Source organism: Brachyhypopomus gauderio, chromosome 8 (genome assembly GCF_052324685.1).
Source record: "Brachyhypopomus gauderio isolate BG-103 chromosome 8, BGAUD_0.2, whole genome shotgun sequence".
Taxonomy (NCBI): domain Eukaryota; kingdom Metazoa; phylum Chordata; class Actinopteri; order Gymnotiformes; family Hypopomidae; genus Brachyhypopomus; species Brachyhypopomus gauderio.
The window spans coordinates 20796355-20814811 of record NC_135218.1 but is presented as its reverse complement, the minus strand read 5'-3'; the positions used below and the strand labels follow the sequence as shown (position 1 = coordinate 20814811).

Below are 18457 nucleotides of genomic sequence, written 5' to 3'. Positions count from 1 at the left end.
ATTTTTGCTGTTCCTTGCGCCCTTCTGGACCGACATTGATGCCGTCATCCATGAGATGTGTTAGAGCCCTTATCACCACGGACACAACCTTAGTGTCCCACGTTCTCTCCATTTCTTCTTTCGTTCCCTGGGGTTTTTGTAATTGTTCATACTTTCCCATCAGTTGAGACTTCCACCATTTCTTATCGACTAATTTGATGCGTGGTTGGTTCGCCTTCTACGCTACAAACCACAGATGGTTACGTTAGACAAGGTTAGCTATACAGAGGCCATACACAGGCCATGTGTGTTTATGAACACACACACATACACACACACCTACACCTGTCTAGTTGTACACATGAATAAAGCATTTTTTATTACATTATTTTGAGCGCCATTGTTAGAATACGCGTATATTGCAAAATTGTTAAATTCCACAGATAAGAATCAATTAAATCCTTGTATTAATGTCGGTAAAGATTTTGTTCTGCATATCTACTTGTCTAATGACGTCTGCATCGACTTACTTGAACAAAACTTTAAAAAGTAATATATGAAACGCTCATGAAAGCTTCATTACTCGATAAACATCTCCCTCTAGTGGCACAATAGCATTATGCGCATTTGAGTTCAGTTTGAAATGCATACCTTAACTAACCCGGCCTGTAAAATCAGGTTCATAACTCACCAGTGCGGCGCGAACATACACACGTTCACTACACGTGATGAAGTAAACGCAGAGACATTTCGAGGAAGATTTGAGTATTTCTGAGTGCAGTGTAGCGACATAGGCTGGTCACGTGACCTGCTACGCGGTTATAACCACCACTACACTCACCAAGATCCGGACCTCAGTGAGATTATGAAGTTTTATTCCGCCATAAAGGTAAGCAAAACGTGTCTGCTCATTTCATCTCTCTTATCTCTCCCTCACACCCATACTGCATGGGCTCGAGCTTTAAAACGCCTGTTTCACTTCAACTTACGTTTGTTCTTCTGTTCAGTATCCATCCAGGATCAGCACCCAACACACACACACACACACACGTCACTATGCCACATTCCACAGACGCTGTGCTCATGAGTCGTTTTGCTTTCACAAAGTTAAACACGCCGAATTATGGCAGCTTTAATCGACATTGTGAGGAGTTAGAAAAAGGAAGCTCAAAACTTCCTTGACAGAAAGGAAGGCCTTGACAGAAAAAAACACAAAGAATGTGAGATTCCAAAGACTAAAATAAATAAAATTACTTCTGTGCTTTTAAAAGCACGCACGAAGCTAACACTGAACAATCACATATACAGACTTTTCTACAGTAAAATATTACTTCATTAAAATATATATGTATCTCTATTATAATTAACACTATACATGTAGATACCCAAATAAATATTTTTCCTATGTTCCCATTCATGAGCAACACTGAAATTCACTGGACTAGCAGAGGTGGTATCCAGTGTGCATGTTTCTACATCCTTCAATAATACAGAGAAAACGTTAAAAACACTTTAAAAGTGAACGGGTTTAGTGTCGGCCTATGACTCAGTAAGCTTAAATAGAAAGCATTAATACTCTGTAGGCTACAACATTAATACTCTATAGGCTAAAAGCTCTGTGTTTCTGGGAGAGGCGGTGAGGTGACGTTTCTTGAATAAAACTCCTATAAAGTCCCATTAGATACTACAGGAACTTTTTCCTTTGCAGCTGATATGAGCCAGTGTGTCCTGGCTGTCTTCATATTGTTCATTTCCTTCATTTTTGTCCAATATAAAATGTGTCCATGAAACAGACTTCAATGTCTCTGTTGACTTCAGGTCATCAGGCTACTCTTCAAAATGGAGTACAGTTCCTAAAGACGAGTCTAGCGACTAATAGTTTAGCGATGGTGAGAGTGAAGACCTTGATAGGTCAGTGTTATAAAGTGGTCCTGCACATATTCATGTGCCCCACTGTAATGAGTCTTCCACGCCAGACATGGCAGTGTTACTTAGTATGATGGGCTTTGGGCAGGGTTCCAGGACTGGGGCATGAGTTGAATGTTTGACTGTGGTTTCTCCAACGCTGACGAAGCACAAAGTCATAACTGTCCGAGGGACACATGGCATAGAAAACATTGCCTTTGTCCGGCATAGAGAGCTCTGATGGAGGCAATAGCGATATATACATATATTTTAGTACAAACGGAGAATCCATCACTCAAAAAAACACACATGCCTATCTTTGAAAGCACTGAATTATACTGAAAGCAATTCCAATTAAGGACACTTCATGAAACTACATTCAGTCAGACTGTGTGTGGGGGCCACGCCTACCTTTCCCATGTGACAGGATCTGTATGAGGCTAAAGTCAAGACTGCTCAGGCACTCCAGGTGGTGTTTGTCCAGTGCTCTCTGCACCACCTGACTCGTCTTGTCCTGACTCGTTATCTGAGCCATACAAAAGATCAAACCACAAAACTCAAATCACCATACAGAGAATCACAGTGTGCTCGCAGGAGAAGAACTAAGGGTTAGGGGAGGTAAAAGGAGATGGCATCTCCTGGCAATTGTAGGTTCGGTCAACGTACCAGAATGCTCTTGTAGACATTGCCACTGTCGATTTCCAGACTGACCCTGATGATGCAATAGTCTGTGCCCTGCTTACAGCAGAAGGGAGGCGACAGAGATTGCTGGGGCTGACCGGAGGCTGAAGATGACGTGCACGATGACAATGGGTTAGAAGATGCACCATCAGTGCTCATAACGGAGAGGTCCAGCAAAGCGGTGGAGCAGGAACCCATGCAAGAAGCAGGGGAGGAGGACCGTGAAGTTGAGCAACCAGAGTCTGAAGAGATGTTTAGGCAGGATCCAGACTGTGCGAGAAAAATTAAAAACCTCAATCACAACCCCTCTTCACCACCTTTGTACATAAGTTCATAATGTACAATTGGAATGTCACAACCCAAATACAGTCACCAAAGGTTTCTGTAAAGGTTTACAGAAGTTCACCATCCACTGTAAAGCACAAAAATGGCAAGCATGCATGAATGAACCTATGACCCCAGTGTCATTTCTGCCAAAGGTTTTTGTTTACATCCTCTACCTGTGTACAACGTAACCGCCAATTACTAGAGACAATGTGGCCAAAGACAGTTACTTTGTCTGGACAAAGTCAAGCAGCTAAGCATGACATTTTAAATACCTACTGCAGCATGTCAACAGATTCTATCATTGGACAATTATTGTGGTCACATGGTTGCCTTAAATCAGCAATTTGTGTTCAGAATTTTCCACTTGGGAGCATGAATTTAAAAAAGACTTCAGAAGAACTCTAGTGCCCCATCAGGACAGTGGAAAGGATCAGTAGATCCATAGCTTTAGATCTGAACAACAGGGACATGAATCAGGCTGACAAAATAACAGCTGACCCCTCTCATCCTGGAAATCACCTCTTCAAGCCACTTCCCTTTGGTAGAAGACAGGGCCATCAAAACAAGCTAAATCAGCCAACAGCTCTTTCCTCAGATCTGGAGGGCTCCTCAAACAAAGTGGACAACTTGACCTTTAAACTTAAACTGCATAGATGAAATGTGTGCAAATGTTCATATTCTATAATATTTGGATACAACAGCTTTGTTAAAGTCTACTCTGACCTGCACACACACACACACACACACACGCGCACACACACACACACACACATTCCCGTATATTCACATGTACAGACATGGCAGGCACCTGTGATTTGGGCCGGAGGGGAGAGTTCAAAGTTGAAAGATCATCAACCTCAGAGCCACTTGATCCAGAGGATGACACGCTGATCTGGTCTACATGAGTCTTCTTCAGAGAGCTCTCACTGTTGTTCAAAAACCTACACACACACACGCACTATTAATTTAGGTTCATACTCTGGGTTACACTTCATTAAGAGTCAAGTTGCCAATATTGCCAATTGTGATTTACACCCCACCCCTGGAATTTCAGGATCAGCTGGTCTAGGGATCTTCAGTCATGGCTTAGGAACTGACAAACAAACCAACAACTGGCCACAAGACCGGCTGCCCAACCACCAGGTCAGAACTGCCTGATGGTAAACAAAGTTGCACAAAGAAGCTGCTTGATATAGCTGGGCCAAGCACAGTGTTGGGTGTGGAGGGTAGTGCTGAACAGTATTGTGGCCAAGGTTTGCAGGTCAAAGGGGAGTCAGTGTTGAGCATGAAGTGGACGTGTTCAGGACAGGGTGGTGTTAAAGCAGGGCTGCTGGGCAGGAGTATCAGGGGTATATTAAGTTGGGTGTGTTGGCAGAGGGCAGTTGTCTGGGGATGTATAAAGTGGGAGTCCTGGGCAGAATGTTGTAATGTGGTACTGTTGTAGTGTTGAGTCTTTACAAACATACAAGCCGAGTTTCTTGCTTATGAGTCGTTGGCTCCAAGTCGGTGGAGAGCTGGGACACACATCCATCGGAGGCTCCAACTTTATGGACAAATCATAACTACAAAACACAAATCAATCGATATTTAAATAAGAACCGACAACAACGAAATATTAAATAGCAGAGCCGCTGGTGTGCACACTGACCTCTGCTGGTCAGAGAGGGTGGTGCAGCTGCTGATCCAGAATGAGATAACCGGATGAGATGGGAGACAGTAGAGTGCGCACGATGCCTGCAGCTGCCGAATCTGAGACAGAATCTCAAACTCCTATACACACATTGATGAAGAGAACTGCGGGTTAAACACATCTGGAAGTGATGGACACCCGTTGGATTCATGCTGAGGCTATTTGGATGCAATCACTCACTCGTCTTCGCTTCTCAAAGTTAATGAGGCCTCCCTAAGAGCAGAAGAGAGAGGAGAGAGATTTAAAAACCAGTGCTGTGAAGTGAGTTTAATATGAATGAGAAACAGGGACAGTGAGTGGACAGGTGAGGTAGCATGCAAGACCTGGACAGTGTCTGGCAGTGCTGTGTCCAGCATGGTGAGGGCGGTCAGGTATGTGCCCAGGTAAGGTACCTCTCCAGTACTGAAGCTCTGCAGACAATCACAATACATCCATCACTCCGAGAATCATACCATACATCACACACACACTTCCTCTCTAAATCACAATGGTAGTTTCCTCATAGCCCAAGAAGGGGGTGTGATGTACAATTCCATTACGAATCAACACTAAAATTAAAAAGAGGAACAAAAAGAGAGAGAGAGGTCTCTTGGTAGTTATGTAATTCATCTGTGTGAATCAAAACACAGAAACCGAGCAACCATGTGGCCTTACTGTCCACAGTTTAAGAATCCATGAGCTGAATGTTTCGGAGACGGTTCCATTTGAATGTGACCGTTTCCGTGTCGGACATGTTTAAGGTCAGACAGGGACATGTTTGGCTGCATCTTCCACAAAAGCATGTGAAAGATCCTGACAAATTCTTCTTTATGATCATTTGTAGCTGCTAAATACACCCAAAGGAAAGACCAGAGGCAAACTGGAACCAGTTTAAAATAATCACACGTGTAAACCAGTGAGTAGAAAATGGCTCTCACGGTATATCTGGAAGCAGGACTCAAACTAGAAGACTTTGCCGATGATGCATCTTCTTCTGTTAGCTGACTGCCGTCCTGAAAAAGTTTTAATGATTTTCGCTTAAAACCAAAAAGGTACAGCACACACAGGTTCACGTTACTCCTGACACAGTGCTTATGCGAACACTTATATAACCCAGTGTAAGTGTGTTTAAGCTATCTTGTGTTTGTTCTTTATCACTTGCTTATAAAAAAAAAAAGTCTTATCTTCCCACATCAAAGATGCAGGAAAGGTTCCTAGCAAAGTGTTTTCTTAAACATCACTGCATAAAACTCCAAAGAGTAACTTTTGTCCTAAAGAAAACAAATCCCTGAAATAAGAGTTTTGGCAATTTGATTAATGAATAATTTTCAGCAGTAGTAGTCTGGGTGTGTAATAAATTTAGAAAATTACTATTTCAAAATATTTAATAAATTGAGTAAATTATTTCATACATGAAATAAATCCAAAATAGTTACATTTAATAGCAATCTAACAGTCTAAAAGGTAATGTTTGACACATTTATATGCCACACATCAATCTAATTAGAGGACAAGACTGAAATTAGTTTATATCCAAGGAAACCAAATTAATTATTGCTCATAGAGGGCATTTACTGTTTCTAGTAGGTTATAAAATGTATCAGTGAGATGTTCCTACACTGCAGAATCATCTTGTGGCCAAAGAGCAGAGGGCGGTCAAACATTCGTGTCCTCCAAATTTTTTTAAGCCCTTACATCAAACTATCATGACAGACATTCTAGTGCCATTTGATCTTGATCTTTGACGTAATATTCCGCTGAAGCAATCCTACACTACTGAAGAGATTGAGAAGCTGTTTTTAGGACTAAAATGCTCTGTGAATGACTCTTCGGCTGAAAACAGGTTGTTAACATAACACGCCCTTTCATTTAAGAGTCTCTCCTACGCCACACAGGTAGGATCTATTATTGGTCTTTTATTTTTAGCATTACTCATTTTTTTTAAATACACTCACATGAACTCACATTTATCACTGCTTCACTACAAGTACAATAAGGAAGAACTCGACACTCCCTAACAACACAACAACTTATCTAGCACGGAGATTCAAACAAACACGGAAACGCCAAGTTCAGTCCACACACACACACACACACACACACACACACACTCTTAGCATGCGTCTCCATGGAACGCAGTACATGTCACTCAAAAGTCACATGTTCAATTTCATGCTTTGGGCAGCTGTTCTGGGAGTGCAGACATGGTTGAATAATGAGTGTTGGAAGGAGCTTGGGCTCCACCTCCCACCCCACGTCTCCCTGCTGGCTGAGCAGACGTGCTATCACTGTTTAAACATGACCGCCTCTCTGGGCTGAATGGAAAGCTACTTCATGCAGCTGTTTACAAGCTAGAGGCTACGGTCTGTGAAACTCAGAAACACAAAATGGGAGGGAGCGAGAGAGAGAGACACTCCTCAGGTGTGTGGACAGAAGCCAAGCACGTGTGCTGCACGCAGTAGGACATACACACCTCCATCAAGAACTCTCTAGTGGTCAGAACACAGTTTTCATCAGGAAAGCTTTCACACAGGTGATCGAAGATGTCCAAACTCTCTCTGCAATTACAAACCAGTAGCAAATTTCTAATTCAAAATCTACAGTGATGTTTGACGTGATGTGTTTTGGAGAGGCTGAATAAAGTCAGACTAGCCATGTATTAGCCATGGCCGTTGCGTGCAGGAGGGTGGTCACCTGCTGACTGCCGCCCAGGTGTTCTTCAGGCGGTACACAGCATTGGACTGCAGAGCAGACAGGATGGCATGCAGAGAGGAGAAGTTTCGTAGCTGACGGCACTCCTGCAAAACCACAACACTAATTCACAGAGAGAAACTGCGCCACACTCAAGTGTAGCACCATCGTCATCTACCAACTTAAAGTATCATTACTTACTATAGTTCATCTTCATGCTTTAATTTTAGCCTGCAAAAGACCACTTTGGTCTGTTGTTCCTACTTGCACTCTTTAGAAATCGAAACCACATTCCCGAGAGATTTGACAGACACACACACACACACACACACACCTGTGCCACAGCGATCCATTTCTCAATGATCCGTGCTCTGTGGACAGCTTTCTTTGCAGTGTGTTGGGGCAACGGAGACAGTCGGGGAGATCTGGGAAACCTCTTCACCTGGGGGGAGCCAGTCCTGACGGAGGGACACAGCAGGGAGGTGATGACAGCATTGGTGACCGAGTTGAACTGGGCGATAGTGGCACGGACTGTTGGAGCCAGAGTGCGGTTCTCCTTCTTGTCCCTGTGTGACCAAACGCAGCCGAGGCAGTGGAACGGGACCATCTGGACAAACAGATCCTGACAGAAAGGAGACGCACGTGAGCACCACGGTGGGTTTGTCTGGGGGTGCTCCCGCATGGCAGGCAACAGCCCCAAGCTCTCGGACGAACTCCCAAACTCCCACAAAAACTCCTACACAGACATATTTTGAGCATCTTCCTCACAGAAACCCCTAGTCAAGCTACTGTGGCGTGATCGACACTTACGGCATCCGATCGTGTGAGCTGTTCAGCGAGATCACGTGTGGAGAAGCAGAGTAATCCTCCCTCCTCCTTGGAGTCACATCCGGTAGGCGGGTCTACGTCCTGCATGTCAACGACGCAGACGCCGGAGCCCTCACTCCCAGCCTGGCTGTCTGTAGACACGGACGTACCAGAGATCCACGGGGAGATGAGGAGAGCACATTCACGTCGTTATTCACGCAAGATCAAAGGATCTGCAGCTAGCTCACCGCCACAAAGCACATACGCTATTGATGCATTTATTCCTTTGCTGCACACTATACGTCATATATAGTGTGCATATGGACAACGCTCCATATATAGTGTGCATATGGACAACGCTCCATATATAGTGTGTATATGGACAACGCTCCATATATAGTGTGTATATGGACAACGCTTCATTGCATGTCTACCTTCCTCCTTAAAGGTTTGTAGAAGAGCTTCAGCCTGGCGAGCAAGCCGTCGGAAACTGAGGCGGTGACGCAGGTGAACACAGAGAAGGCGGAGGTGCTGGTGGTCCGGGGGATCTCTCAAATCCTCCGAAAACTCCTCCAACCACAATCGTACCACGGGCAGCAAAGTGCTACTCACACACGATAAAATGAGTGAGCATGCATTAGTGAGTGAAGGAGACAAAGAGAAAGAGAGACAGAGACTGAGGGATTCATTAATAAATGAAAGTCGCATGCTAATGTGGAGTCACAGTGGGTGCTGAACTCCAGGACTGTAGAAGAATACAGTCAGCCTGGAATTATTCACTCACCTTTTCACACAGACACTGTTGTCCAAATTGGTGACCATGTCTTCCCTGAAAAGACACAACACTTACTGACATTACCATGCTGACTCTTACAAGCAGAGTTCCTGAACCCTGATATGCACCACTACGTCAGCAGGTTATTTTGCTAAAAAAAAACCCTTTCACACTTTTTGCTCTGATTACGCAGAGGAACATGATCTGTGCTATAGATTACGCAGAAAGGACGAGGAAATTCTTTCAGGGGCATCGTTGGCAAGACATTCTCATTCATGCAGAACCTGTTAAACAACAACGCTATGCTGAGTCCCACCCACAATAAACAGCTGACAAAAGGTCTAAAGCTCTATTCAGGCCCTCAGGTTTCCCCTGGTTACATACTAAGCCATTTCCCCCATTTTACCCCGTTGTCTGACCTACAAATAAGCCATACAAGTTAGAATCACATTTCCCCCCTTTTCAGTTGGAGTTCATTGTGCAAAACGTCAGCGGAGAGCCAGTGTGTGAGGTGATCTCCCCAGTTCCTCACCTGCGGAAGAGCAGCTCAATCAGGTGCATGGGGCAGGTGAAGGCTCGGTAGGTGGAGAGGAAGATCCTGGTGTAGTCCGGGTCGTCACACTCCGGCTTCACCAGCTCAGAGATGAGATGCTCCAGGCTGGCCGCCTTCACGCGTCGACTCTTCAGGGTTCGGTACTGCATGCAGCCCTGGGTGGAGGAGGCATCAGGGTCAGACGTGGGTTCCCTGAGGAGGGTCACTCCATACACCACTCCATCCTCCACCTCCTCTCCCCACTCCTGCACTGGACCCTGTGCACACACACACCCCAAGACTAAACCATCAATATTACAGATTACAGATTGTGTGTAACATATTTATTAGAACACTAATAACTATGCCTTAGATTATACCCCTATAGTGAGGATAGTAGTAATACTATTCATGCACACAAACTATATGTACATACTTTTTTGATGGAGAACAGCCATATACTGCATGTATCATTTTGTTGGTTAGCCTCACTCACTCACAGTTAAGACAACCTCATACACAATGGGTGACGATAAAACGGGCAGCTGACCCAGTTACGCCTGCTACGAAGCACTTTTGTAAGTTGCTCTGGATAAGAGCGTCTGCTAAACACGGCATTTACATTTTTGGCAAGGACACACCTCACAGGCCCAGTCAAACACCACAAGAATTGAAGCCCCAAAGCACCCTGGAGAGGTGGAGTCAATCTTTAACTTGTTTCCAACTAAGACAACATTCAGGTGGCCCCTGTTATACTAGAGAACTGTACAAATGTCCTTCGAAGGGTCAGACATAAAAGGGCAACCACTGCACAGTAGAGACTATGAAGAGACACCAGAAGAGAAGGAAACACCTATGACTTCCTGAAGCTTTGCTCCATGGTCTTGTGGTCCACATTACAACAGCCTAAACCCCAAACTGTGACCCAGTACACAGTTCCATCAGCCGGCAGGATTGCACCAGATAATCTGTAATAATGGTTCTAAAGAGTTTTCATATCTAGATCAAAGGGCAGGAAAGAAGTGTAGGGCTTGGGTCAGGGTTCGGCTAGCATGTAGTGTTTGGGTCAAGACTACATCAGGTCTAGGCTAGTGTGTGGTCAGGACTGGATTACAGTGTGTGGACAGGGCAAAGACTGGTAGCGTGTAGGCACTGTGGCTGGCCTAGGCTAGTGTTTAAGACGGGTCAAGGTGGCACTGGTGTGGAGGTTTTCGGTCAGGGTAAGGCTAGTGTGTGGTCAGGACTGGGTTAGTGTGTACAGTTTGGGTCAGGGTTAGAATTGAGTTACTATGCAAGGTTTGTAAGGTATGCCAGGTTTCTAGTGTGCAGTGGGGTCTGGGGTGCAGGGAGACAAGACTAGGTCAGAGAGAGGTTCAGAACAGGGTTAGTGAGTAGGGACTAGGTTAGGGACTGTATCAGGGCTGGGTTACACTGCTGAAAAGAGCCACAATAACAACAATTAATTACAGTCCCAAAATGAGCATTCATTACAGCAGACAAAAGAATATCAACATGATGAGCCACCATATGAACACACAATTATACAGAAACCAGAGTTGACATTTAAAAGTTTTCACTACAAGCCCTTCTCTGGAATCCAGGAAGAGAATCACCTTCCATTAACTACCAGTCTGACCAGACACTTGTTGTGAGAGAATGTCAAGCACTAAAGGACAGACTCATGGGTGGTAGAGGGGAAGACACTTGTGTTGTTTAAAACATCACTTTGAACTGAGATAATTAATCATAAATCTCAGTGTTTAAAAGTGTTGAAGCTTATTGAAATTCACGTGTGGTACAACATTCCCACAAATATTGTGTCTCAATTCAGACCAATTTTAAAATAAATAGCAAGTCACAAAATGTCAACACAAAGCAACACACCCTGTTGACAGAAAATGTAATGATTCATGAACCAGGCACATAATTACACGAATCCTTCCTGATTTATACAGTCAAAAATATACTTCTGACGTGTAGTACTGCGACGTGTAGTACTTCTAGATGGATTTTCCCAAGCAGAACCGAGGCCCGCGTTTTTTACGTTTCAAACAAGAGATGCACACTGATTTGGGCAAACATCAATATAAGGATGACAATAAACGTATAACCATTTACCATCGTTAACTGCCATTTTCCCATAGTTCCCAGTCAGATCTGAAGATGAAGGACTTCAGTCGTGCGTTGAGGATATTAATCGGTGATATCATCCATTAGCTTCAGGAGGGACGAACCGTCTATGAAACTTCAGTTAAAAAAAGTTTTTTTAAGTAATAACTAAAAAGGCTGTTTAACCAATTCAAAACAATGTGTATTTTATTAAGCCTTTTGCAAAAAGATGAGCGTCGTTCCGTACTTTCTCTGGGGCCACTTGAAACGCGGTGCGTGAACCTGTCAGGCGCTTAAGTGAACAGGTGGGCGGGGCGGTGAACAGGTGGGCGGGGCAGTAGAACGTGAGTGTGTCCTCGTGACGCTGGAATGTTTCTGCTCGCTCCGCTGTGTTCTATGCACGTACACGTTGTTATATAACAATGTAAGGCTATACATTCTTTTTTGAAAATCATACCAGCGTTTACTCTGAACGATTTATACCTTGGTTATCACAAATAAAGAAAATATTGAGACCACCTCTGATTAATAGTGATTTCCCTCGACTCTTAAAAAGAGGAACATTGTGACGTAAACTGTTCCCAGCATATAATACGCACAAAAATATTCGTCACGCGCGTTGCACTACAAAAGGAGAATTTGCCAGTGAATGTGCCCTGCACTCGGCTGTCCGACAAAAGGAGACAAAGGCGCATTGTTAGACTGTGAGGGACTTCATTATGGAAGCAGTGAGGTCACGGCACGAGGAGAACAGACAGACAAATCAGTTCATTAACACATAAATGGGGGCAGTAGGCCTACTAACAGTCATACAACACACGTGCATATGAGTGTACACACAGGCCTACACACACACACAGTCTGTATATCCCCATTAAAATAAATTATTTTGTAAAGCAAGTTAAAATTGTCTGGATTAACCTTTTAAATACTGTGTGTAATGCTGTAAAGTGTCCTTGTACGTCTCACCTCAGCGTACTGCTGTGTTAGTGGATGGAAGCTGGTCATCCTAACACAAGACTCCGTCCCCAGGTCCACGCGGGGAGCAGCCGAATACAGGAGCGTCCTCACCCGGGGACGCGTTACCCCACCCTGCCACGAGGACACAACGGGGCCCCCTCCATACAGCTCCAGACTCACCCTCATGCTTTACTCTGCACTTCGGAGAGTAATGTTCTACCATTACCTAACTTTATGCTCATTAAGAATGTACATTAAACAATAGGCTACGTTTGTTGCACTTGAACACAGAGATACACGTTTGAAACCACAACAGGACGGTTGTTCACTAGTGAGGTCAGCACGACGGCGCTCGTGTTGATGTATTAAAAATAGAGGGGACAACCATTCACGCCGAACGCAGGCCTTAAACTAAATTATTAGAACAAAAGCAAGAGTAAACATTAAAAAGGTTAATTAACTGCGACATGTAAATCCCAATTCTCCTCCACACGCTTGTTAGACATTTTCCACGCATTACAGAGATGTTAAATTAGATTAGATCCTTTATAGAGTTTACACAGCACCGCGGCCGCACCATCGGGGATCCTATCCACCCTCATCCCTTCGTATTATGTCCAGATTAGCAGCAGGTGTAACCTTAGCCTCTTATCTCTTTCTTAATACACCATACACTTCCGTTTAAATGCTTAAAATATTTATACTCTAAAGCAAAATAAAGCAACAGTTAATCACACAAAGTAAATAGGGGCGTCATTGAGCAATTCGCAGGCAGGGATGAGCTACGTTAGGGTGCCCTATGGAAATCTCGATGAACGCACATTCAATAACTTAACGCTGTTAAGGATGTGCGGGTGAATACTGACAGCGCAGATCTGGCGGCTGGTGAAACTGCTCTTAGCATTATGTCCTATGCAAAGTTGCAAGTCTCTCTCCAAATTATGAGTCATCGTGTTATGAATTATGGGCACATGTTTTAAATTAGCTACTCCCAATCTGGTCCAGTTTTGCCAGATCTCGCGAGAGAAACAAGCAACCAGGTCTAAAAAATTACCTTGAGGGAGGGAGAGAGAGAGAGAGAGATCAATTTATATTTATGGATTTATCTTGAATTTCATAATCAATCATTCCAGAAACACTGTAACTTGTAGTTTCGTTTAATTTCCTTAAATTTAATCTCAAGAAGAGAATCAAAAAGAATCAAATAGTCAACAAAAATGTGTAACGAATAAAAATGACAGTGAAGTAGATATGAACTTGTCTCCCACTTGAGGTTGAATCCATACATTTAAACCTGTCTCCCGCTCTATTCCACCGTGTTCACCCACTTTGTCCTAGGTTAGCGAAGAACTTGCGCGACTGTGATTTGTCGCACTGTCATCGTATGTGTGTATGTGTGTATTAGAGGAAGTGAAAATCCTGCCACATGATAAACTCATAAGCAAATAAAGTTCAGAAAAAAACGCAACCTGCGACTACCACAGTTTTGAAGAATTAAAAAAAGAATTTAAAGAAAACAAGTCGCTTGTAGTATATGAATATAATAACAGTGATCAGGTGTTGTCAATACTGCATTTCTACCGATAGAGGGAGTTGGCGGACCACTAATAATACGATATAAATGAGCATGAATTTGTTTGTTAGTCTAGAAATATATAATTTTATGCGTGTATAGAACCCTATGGAATGAATATTATGATTTAAACATCAGGTTCGATCAGATTTCAGAGAGTAACTGTTTAAATACCATTATACCACAGTTAGTTCCGACCCTACAATGTGATTGGCTGAGAGGCGATCTAGGAGTGCCAATAGTACATGTTATAGCACTGTAACCGAAGCTCTCCATGTATTACTCCGCCACATACAGGTAACCTAGCAACGAAGCGGCGTTTACAAGCCAAACAGCGCAACTACAAACAAGTATCAAAAGTATCAAAATGAATTACACGGATTTAATTAAATCTATTGGCTTCGAAACCATTTGTTTCGATCTGAAACTGGAGGATGACGTTATAAATGACCAGCCTGATTCCTCCAATGAGCCTCCAAGGTTTGTCATGCTTACAAATAATGATTTGGATGAGCTGGAAATGCAGAAAAACGAAATTAATACCGTTAAACAAACGTCCTGGGCTCTTAACGTATTTACATCCTGGTTAAAGAGCAACAACACTGCAGTCGATTTTAGTATTATCAACAAAAATGAAATGAATCAGCTTTTACGACGTTTTTATGGATCCGTCAGAAACGTGAAGGGAGAGTTATATGGCATCAGCAGCTTCGTTGGTTTAGAGCTGGACTGAACATATACCTGAACGAATCAGCCGTGGATGGTCAATAATTGTACTTTATTTTTAATAAATACAACTTTATCAACAGTTGTTTTTGTGTATATTTACCTCTATAATATTTATTGGGTAAGGCTGTTCCAGTGTTGTGTAAGCTTAGCAGCGAGCCATTGAATGGAACTATTTTAACTGGCGGAGTGTTTTTAACCAAACAGGTCGTATTTTCTCGTCCTCTTTTACTCAAAATCTTTCAATAAACAGCGATAATGGAACTGTGGTATAATCGCAATAATACACTCGAGGTTCGTGCTATAACGGGTAATATCGGCACTGCTGTGCTGCGGTCGTAGGCACGAGATATATGCAACGAGAATTAATTCCTTCAGAAAAGTTTTGAAATATGAGAATGTTTTCAAAATGCAACGAGAATTAATTCCTTCAGAAAAGTTTTCAAATATGAGAATGTTTTCAAAACTATGGATGATGCTATTGCTGATGTTTCATGTTCAAATAATGGATCCACAAACATTTAAACAGTCAACTGCTAAAATAATATCTTTGATGCACATTAATCCAAAAAATAAATCTGGCCCACGTACTTAAACACCTCAGAATCTTCCAGGAAGGTGAAGAAACCACAGCACTTTTTAACTTGGGCATTGGAAAGGTCACCTCTGAATATAAATTAATAATTTTGATTTATTGAATCAATGCAAAAAGAATAGCTTTGCAGACCTTCTTAAAACCTTTATAACTATTATCATATCAGATGATATTTTTCAACAAAGGATGAGAAATGTAAAATACTTTTTTTATACCAATATTTTCTAAATATTGACTTCCTACCAACTGTGATTGCCCTATTATTAACTGACAGTGGCCTTCATCCATGTGAAATTTCAAACCCCCCAAAAGGACATTCAAGGATGGCTGTCTTTTTATGCCTGTTTTCAAAAACTTTCCAGGGCCTTGAAGTTATTTATTCAGATCCACAATCTTTCAAGGATTTCAAAAACCTGTGGGAACCCCTGTATTTTATGTTCCATCCATCCATTTACAACCACATCCAGGTCTGGGTCACAGAGGCAGTAGCCTAAGCAAAGGCCCAGGTTTCTCTCTCCCCAGCCACCTCTCCCAGTTCTTCTGGGGGGATACCGAGGCGTCCCCAGCCGAGAGATATAATATCCAGCTAGATAGTAGAGATATGTCTCCAGCGTGTCCTGGGTCTTCCCCGGGGTCTCCTCCCAGTTGGACATGCCCTGAGCACCTCATCAGGGAGGCGCTCAGAGGGCATCCAAACCAGATGCCTGAACCACCTCAACTGGCTCCTCTCTATATAGAGGAGCAGCGTCCCTACTCCAAATCTCTCTGTATCTGTATATGTAAGACACTGTATCTCACTGGCACAGTGGGCAGGGCCAGCCCAACAGGGGATCCACCCATGTCACATTCCACAACACAACAACTCCCCCTTTCCAACGCACCTACCTACTCCATCATCACTGGCACCTGCCTCTCATCAGTCTCACACCCTACTTCAGCCCACAGGTCCAGCACGCCAATGCTGTGCATTCCTTGAGCATAGAGGAGTGAGTCTGCCTGCGTTGTCTTCCGCTGCCTTCCTCCCGGCTGCCGAGTCACGGACTTTGCGCTTTAAGTACCTTTGTCTCTTGCCTAACGCTGTGTGCATGTCGCTCTACTTTACTTGACTTGAGTGTGATTGTTATTGCTGTGTTATGGACATTACAGAATGCACAGCCGGCAGGCAGCAGTGCGCTTGACATTGACGTGGCAGAAATACTAGCCTCCCAGTCCTGCCCTGGAGCAGCAACAGAGACAACACAGGGAGAGCTGCGAAAGCGTTATGGGCAGCCTGGCTACCTGCGTACAGCAGCTGAGCACCCGGGCTGAGTCTGACGGAGCCACAAACCCCTCCCCTTCCCAATGTTACATCGTCTGCCTGGAGCATTACTCAGGGGAGACCCCGAGCAGTGCGGGTTCGTGGTCTTATGCGAGATCTACTTCGCCTACCAACCACCAGATGTCAGATCTGGCTCGAGTAGTGTTTGTCATCTCCCTGTTGACCGGCAAAGCCAGGTCCTGGTGTACCGCCATCTACTCCGCCTCCTCGCCCCTCCTGCAGAACTATGCCTCGCTGCTTGCTGGATTTAACAAAGTGTTTAATCAGCCTCATCAGGGGCGAGCGTGCGGCCAATCTCTGCTATGGCTCCGTCAAGGATCACGTACTGCTACAGACTACATGATGGAGTTTTGGACAGTGGTGGCAGGTACAGGGTGGAACGATCCCACCCTTCCCCTTGTTACAGGAGGAGGAGCAGGTCATGGAACAGTACATTAAGGAGGCCCTAGCTCAGGGTTACATCCGGCTCTCCACCTCACCAGCTTCAGCTAGCTTCTTTGTTAAAAAGAAAGATGGTGGGCTGAAGCCTTGTGTAGATTACCGAGGGCTCAATTCCCTCTTTTGAAGTACCCCTACCCATAAGGCAGTGCTCCGTACACATGCAACAATGCAAGGTGGAGGCAGTGATTGGGTGGAAATGACCCCAGACGCTCTGTGAGCTCCAGCGATTCCTGAGGTTCTACAATTTCATCCGGTCACGCAGCACCCTGGCTGGGTCCCTCACCAGAGGAGCCCACTGTTATAAATGGGGTGAAGAGGCTGAGAAGGCCTTCCAGGCCCTAAAGGCAGCCTTGCTTCTGCCCCCATACTGCAGCAGCCTAACCCTAACTACCCTTTCTTTGTGGAGGTAGATGCTTCAGATGTAGGAGTCAGAGCCATGCTGTCCCAGAAGATGAAGGGAAGAGAAGACCTGAAACCAGTAGCCTACTACTCCAAGAAGCTATGGGGTAGGTGATAGGGTGCTACTAGACATCAAGCTTGTGCTTGAGGAGTAGAGACACTGGCTTGACGGAGCACGGCACCCCTTCATCGTGATCACCGACCATAAGAACCTCGAGCAAAACCGTAACACCAGGAGGCTGAATTCGAGGCTGGCTCGGTGGTCACTCTTCTTCTCCCGGTTTGCGTTCACTGTGACGTATAAACCGGGAGAGAAGAACACGAGGGTGAACGAGCTCTCTCGGTAATACGACACCCTCGCTACACCTGTGAGGAGCCAGTGCTCCCTCCTCAGTGCTCCCTGGGAGCGGTCGATTGGAGTCTGGACCGAGCTATACGACGTGCGAATCCGCATCCTCATTGTCCAGAGAACAGGCTATATGTGCCGCTGAAGCAGTGCAGTGAGTTGGTACGCTGGGCCCACACGTCCCTAGGAATGGGGTACCCTGGGACAGCTCGGACTGCCCAGCTCCATCTGGACAGCACACCACTGGTGGCCAGCAATGCACAAGGACATTAATAACCACGTCAACTCGTGCACGGAGTGTGTGCGCAGAAAGATCCCACGTACTCTGCCGGCAAGTACGCTGCTCCCTCTCCCGACACCCAAGTATCCGTGGTCTCACCTGGCCATCGATTTCATTACAGATCTGCCAGCGTCGCTTCTCAAAAATGGTGCGTTTATCCCTCTGCCGGGTCTGCCAATGGCTCTGGAGACTCAGCAAACGATGGAATGGGGGACACGCCCACCTACAGACCGGGAGACAAATCCTGGGTGGCCACCAGGGATGGCCGGGTGGGGCCACAAAGCAAGCTAGATGCAAGGTATGCCGGTACTGTGTGAGCACGTATTAATGAAGTCACCTACAGG

The 18457-nt window shown here is 44.6% G+C and overlaps 1 protein-coding gene across 6 annotated transcripts; it reads right to left on the bottom strand.

Annotated features, from left to right (window-relative positions):
• Window positions 1-372: 372 nt before the first annotated feature.
• Window positions 373-13406, bottom strand: rgl3a (ral guanine nucleotide dissociation stimulator-like 3a). 6 transcript variants are annotated; one of them, XM_077015334.1, is made up of 19 exons: window positions 12445-12580; window positions 11723-11869; window positions 11485-11611; window positions 9367-9644; window positions 8844-8888; window positions 8494-8663; window positions 8063-8211; window positions 7587-7874; window positions 7256-7359; window positions 7035-7119; window positions 5500-5574; window positions 4906-4992; window positions 4763-4795; window positions 4541-4662; window positions 4359-4454; window positions 3701-3833; window positions 2551-2835; window positions 2296-2410; window positions 374-2121 (listed from the first exon to the last, which is right to left on the bottom strand). In XM_077015334.1, exons 3-19 carry the CDS (start codon window positions 11506-11508, stop codon window positions 1967-1969), a joined length of 2244 nt encoding a protein of 747 aa, XP_076871449.1. In that variant the 5' UTR covers window positions 11509-11611; window positions 11723-11869; window positions 12445-12580; the 3' UTR covers window positions 374-1966. The 6 variants fall into 6 exon arrangements, with proteins under 6 accessions (XP_076871446.1, XP_076871445.1, XP_076871447.1 ...); XM_077015331.1 differs by lacking the exons at window positions 11485-11611; window positions 11723-11869 and adding an exon at window positions 13302-13331 and having other exon boundaries at window positions 373-2121; window positions 12445-12629; XM_077015333.1 differs by having other exon boundaries at window positions 11485-11869.
• Between the last annotated feature and the right edge of the window lie 5051 nt (window positions 13407-18457).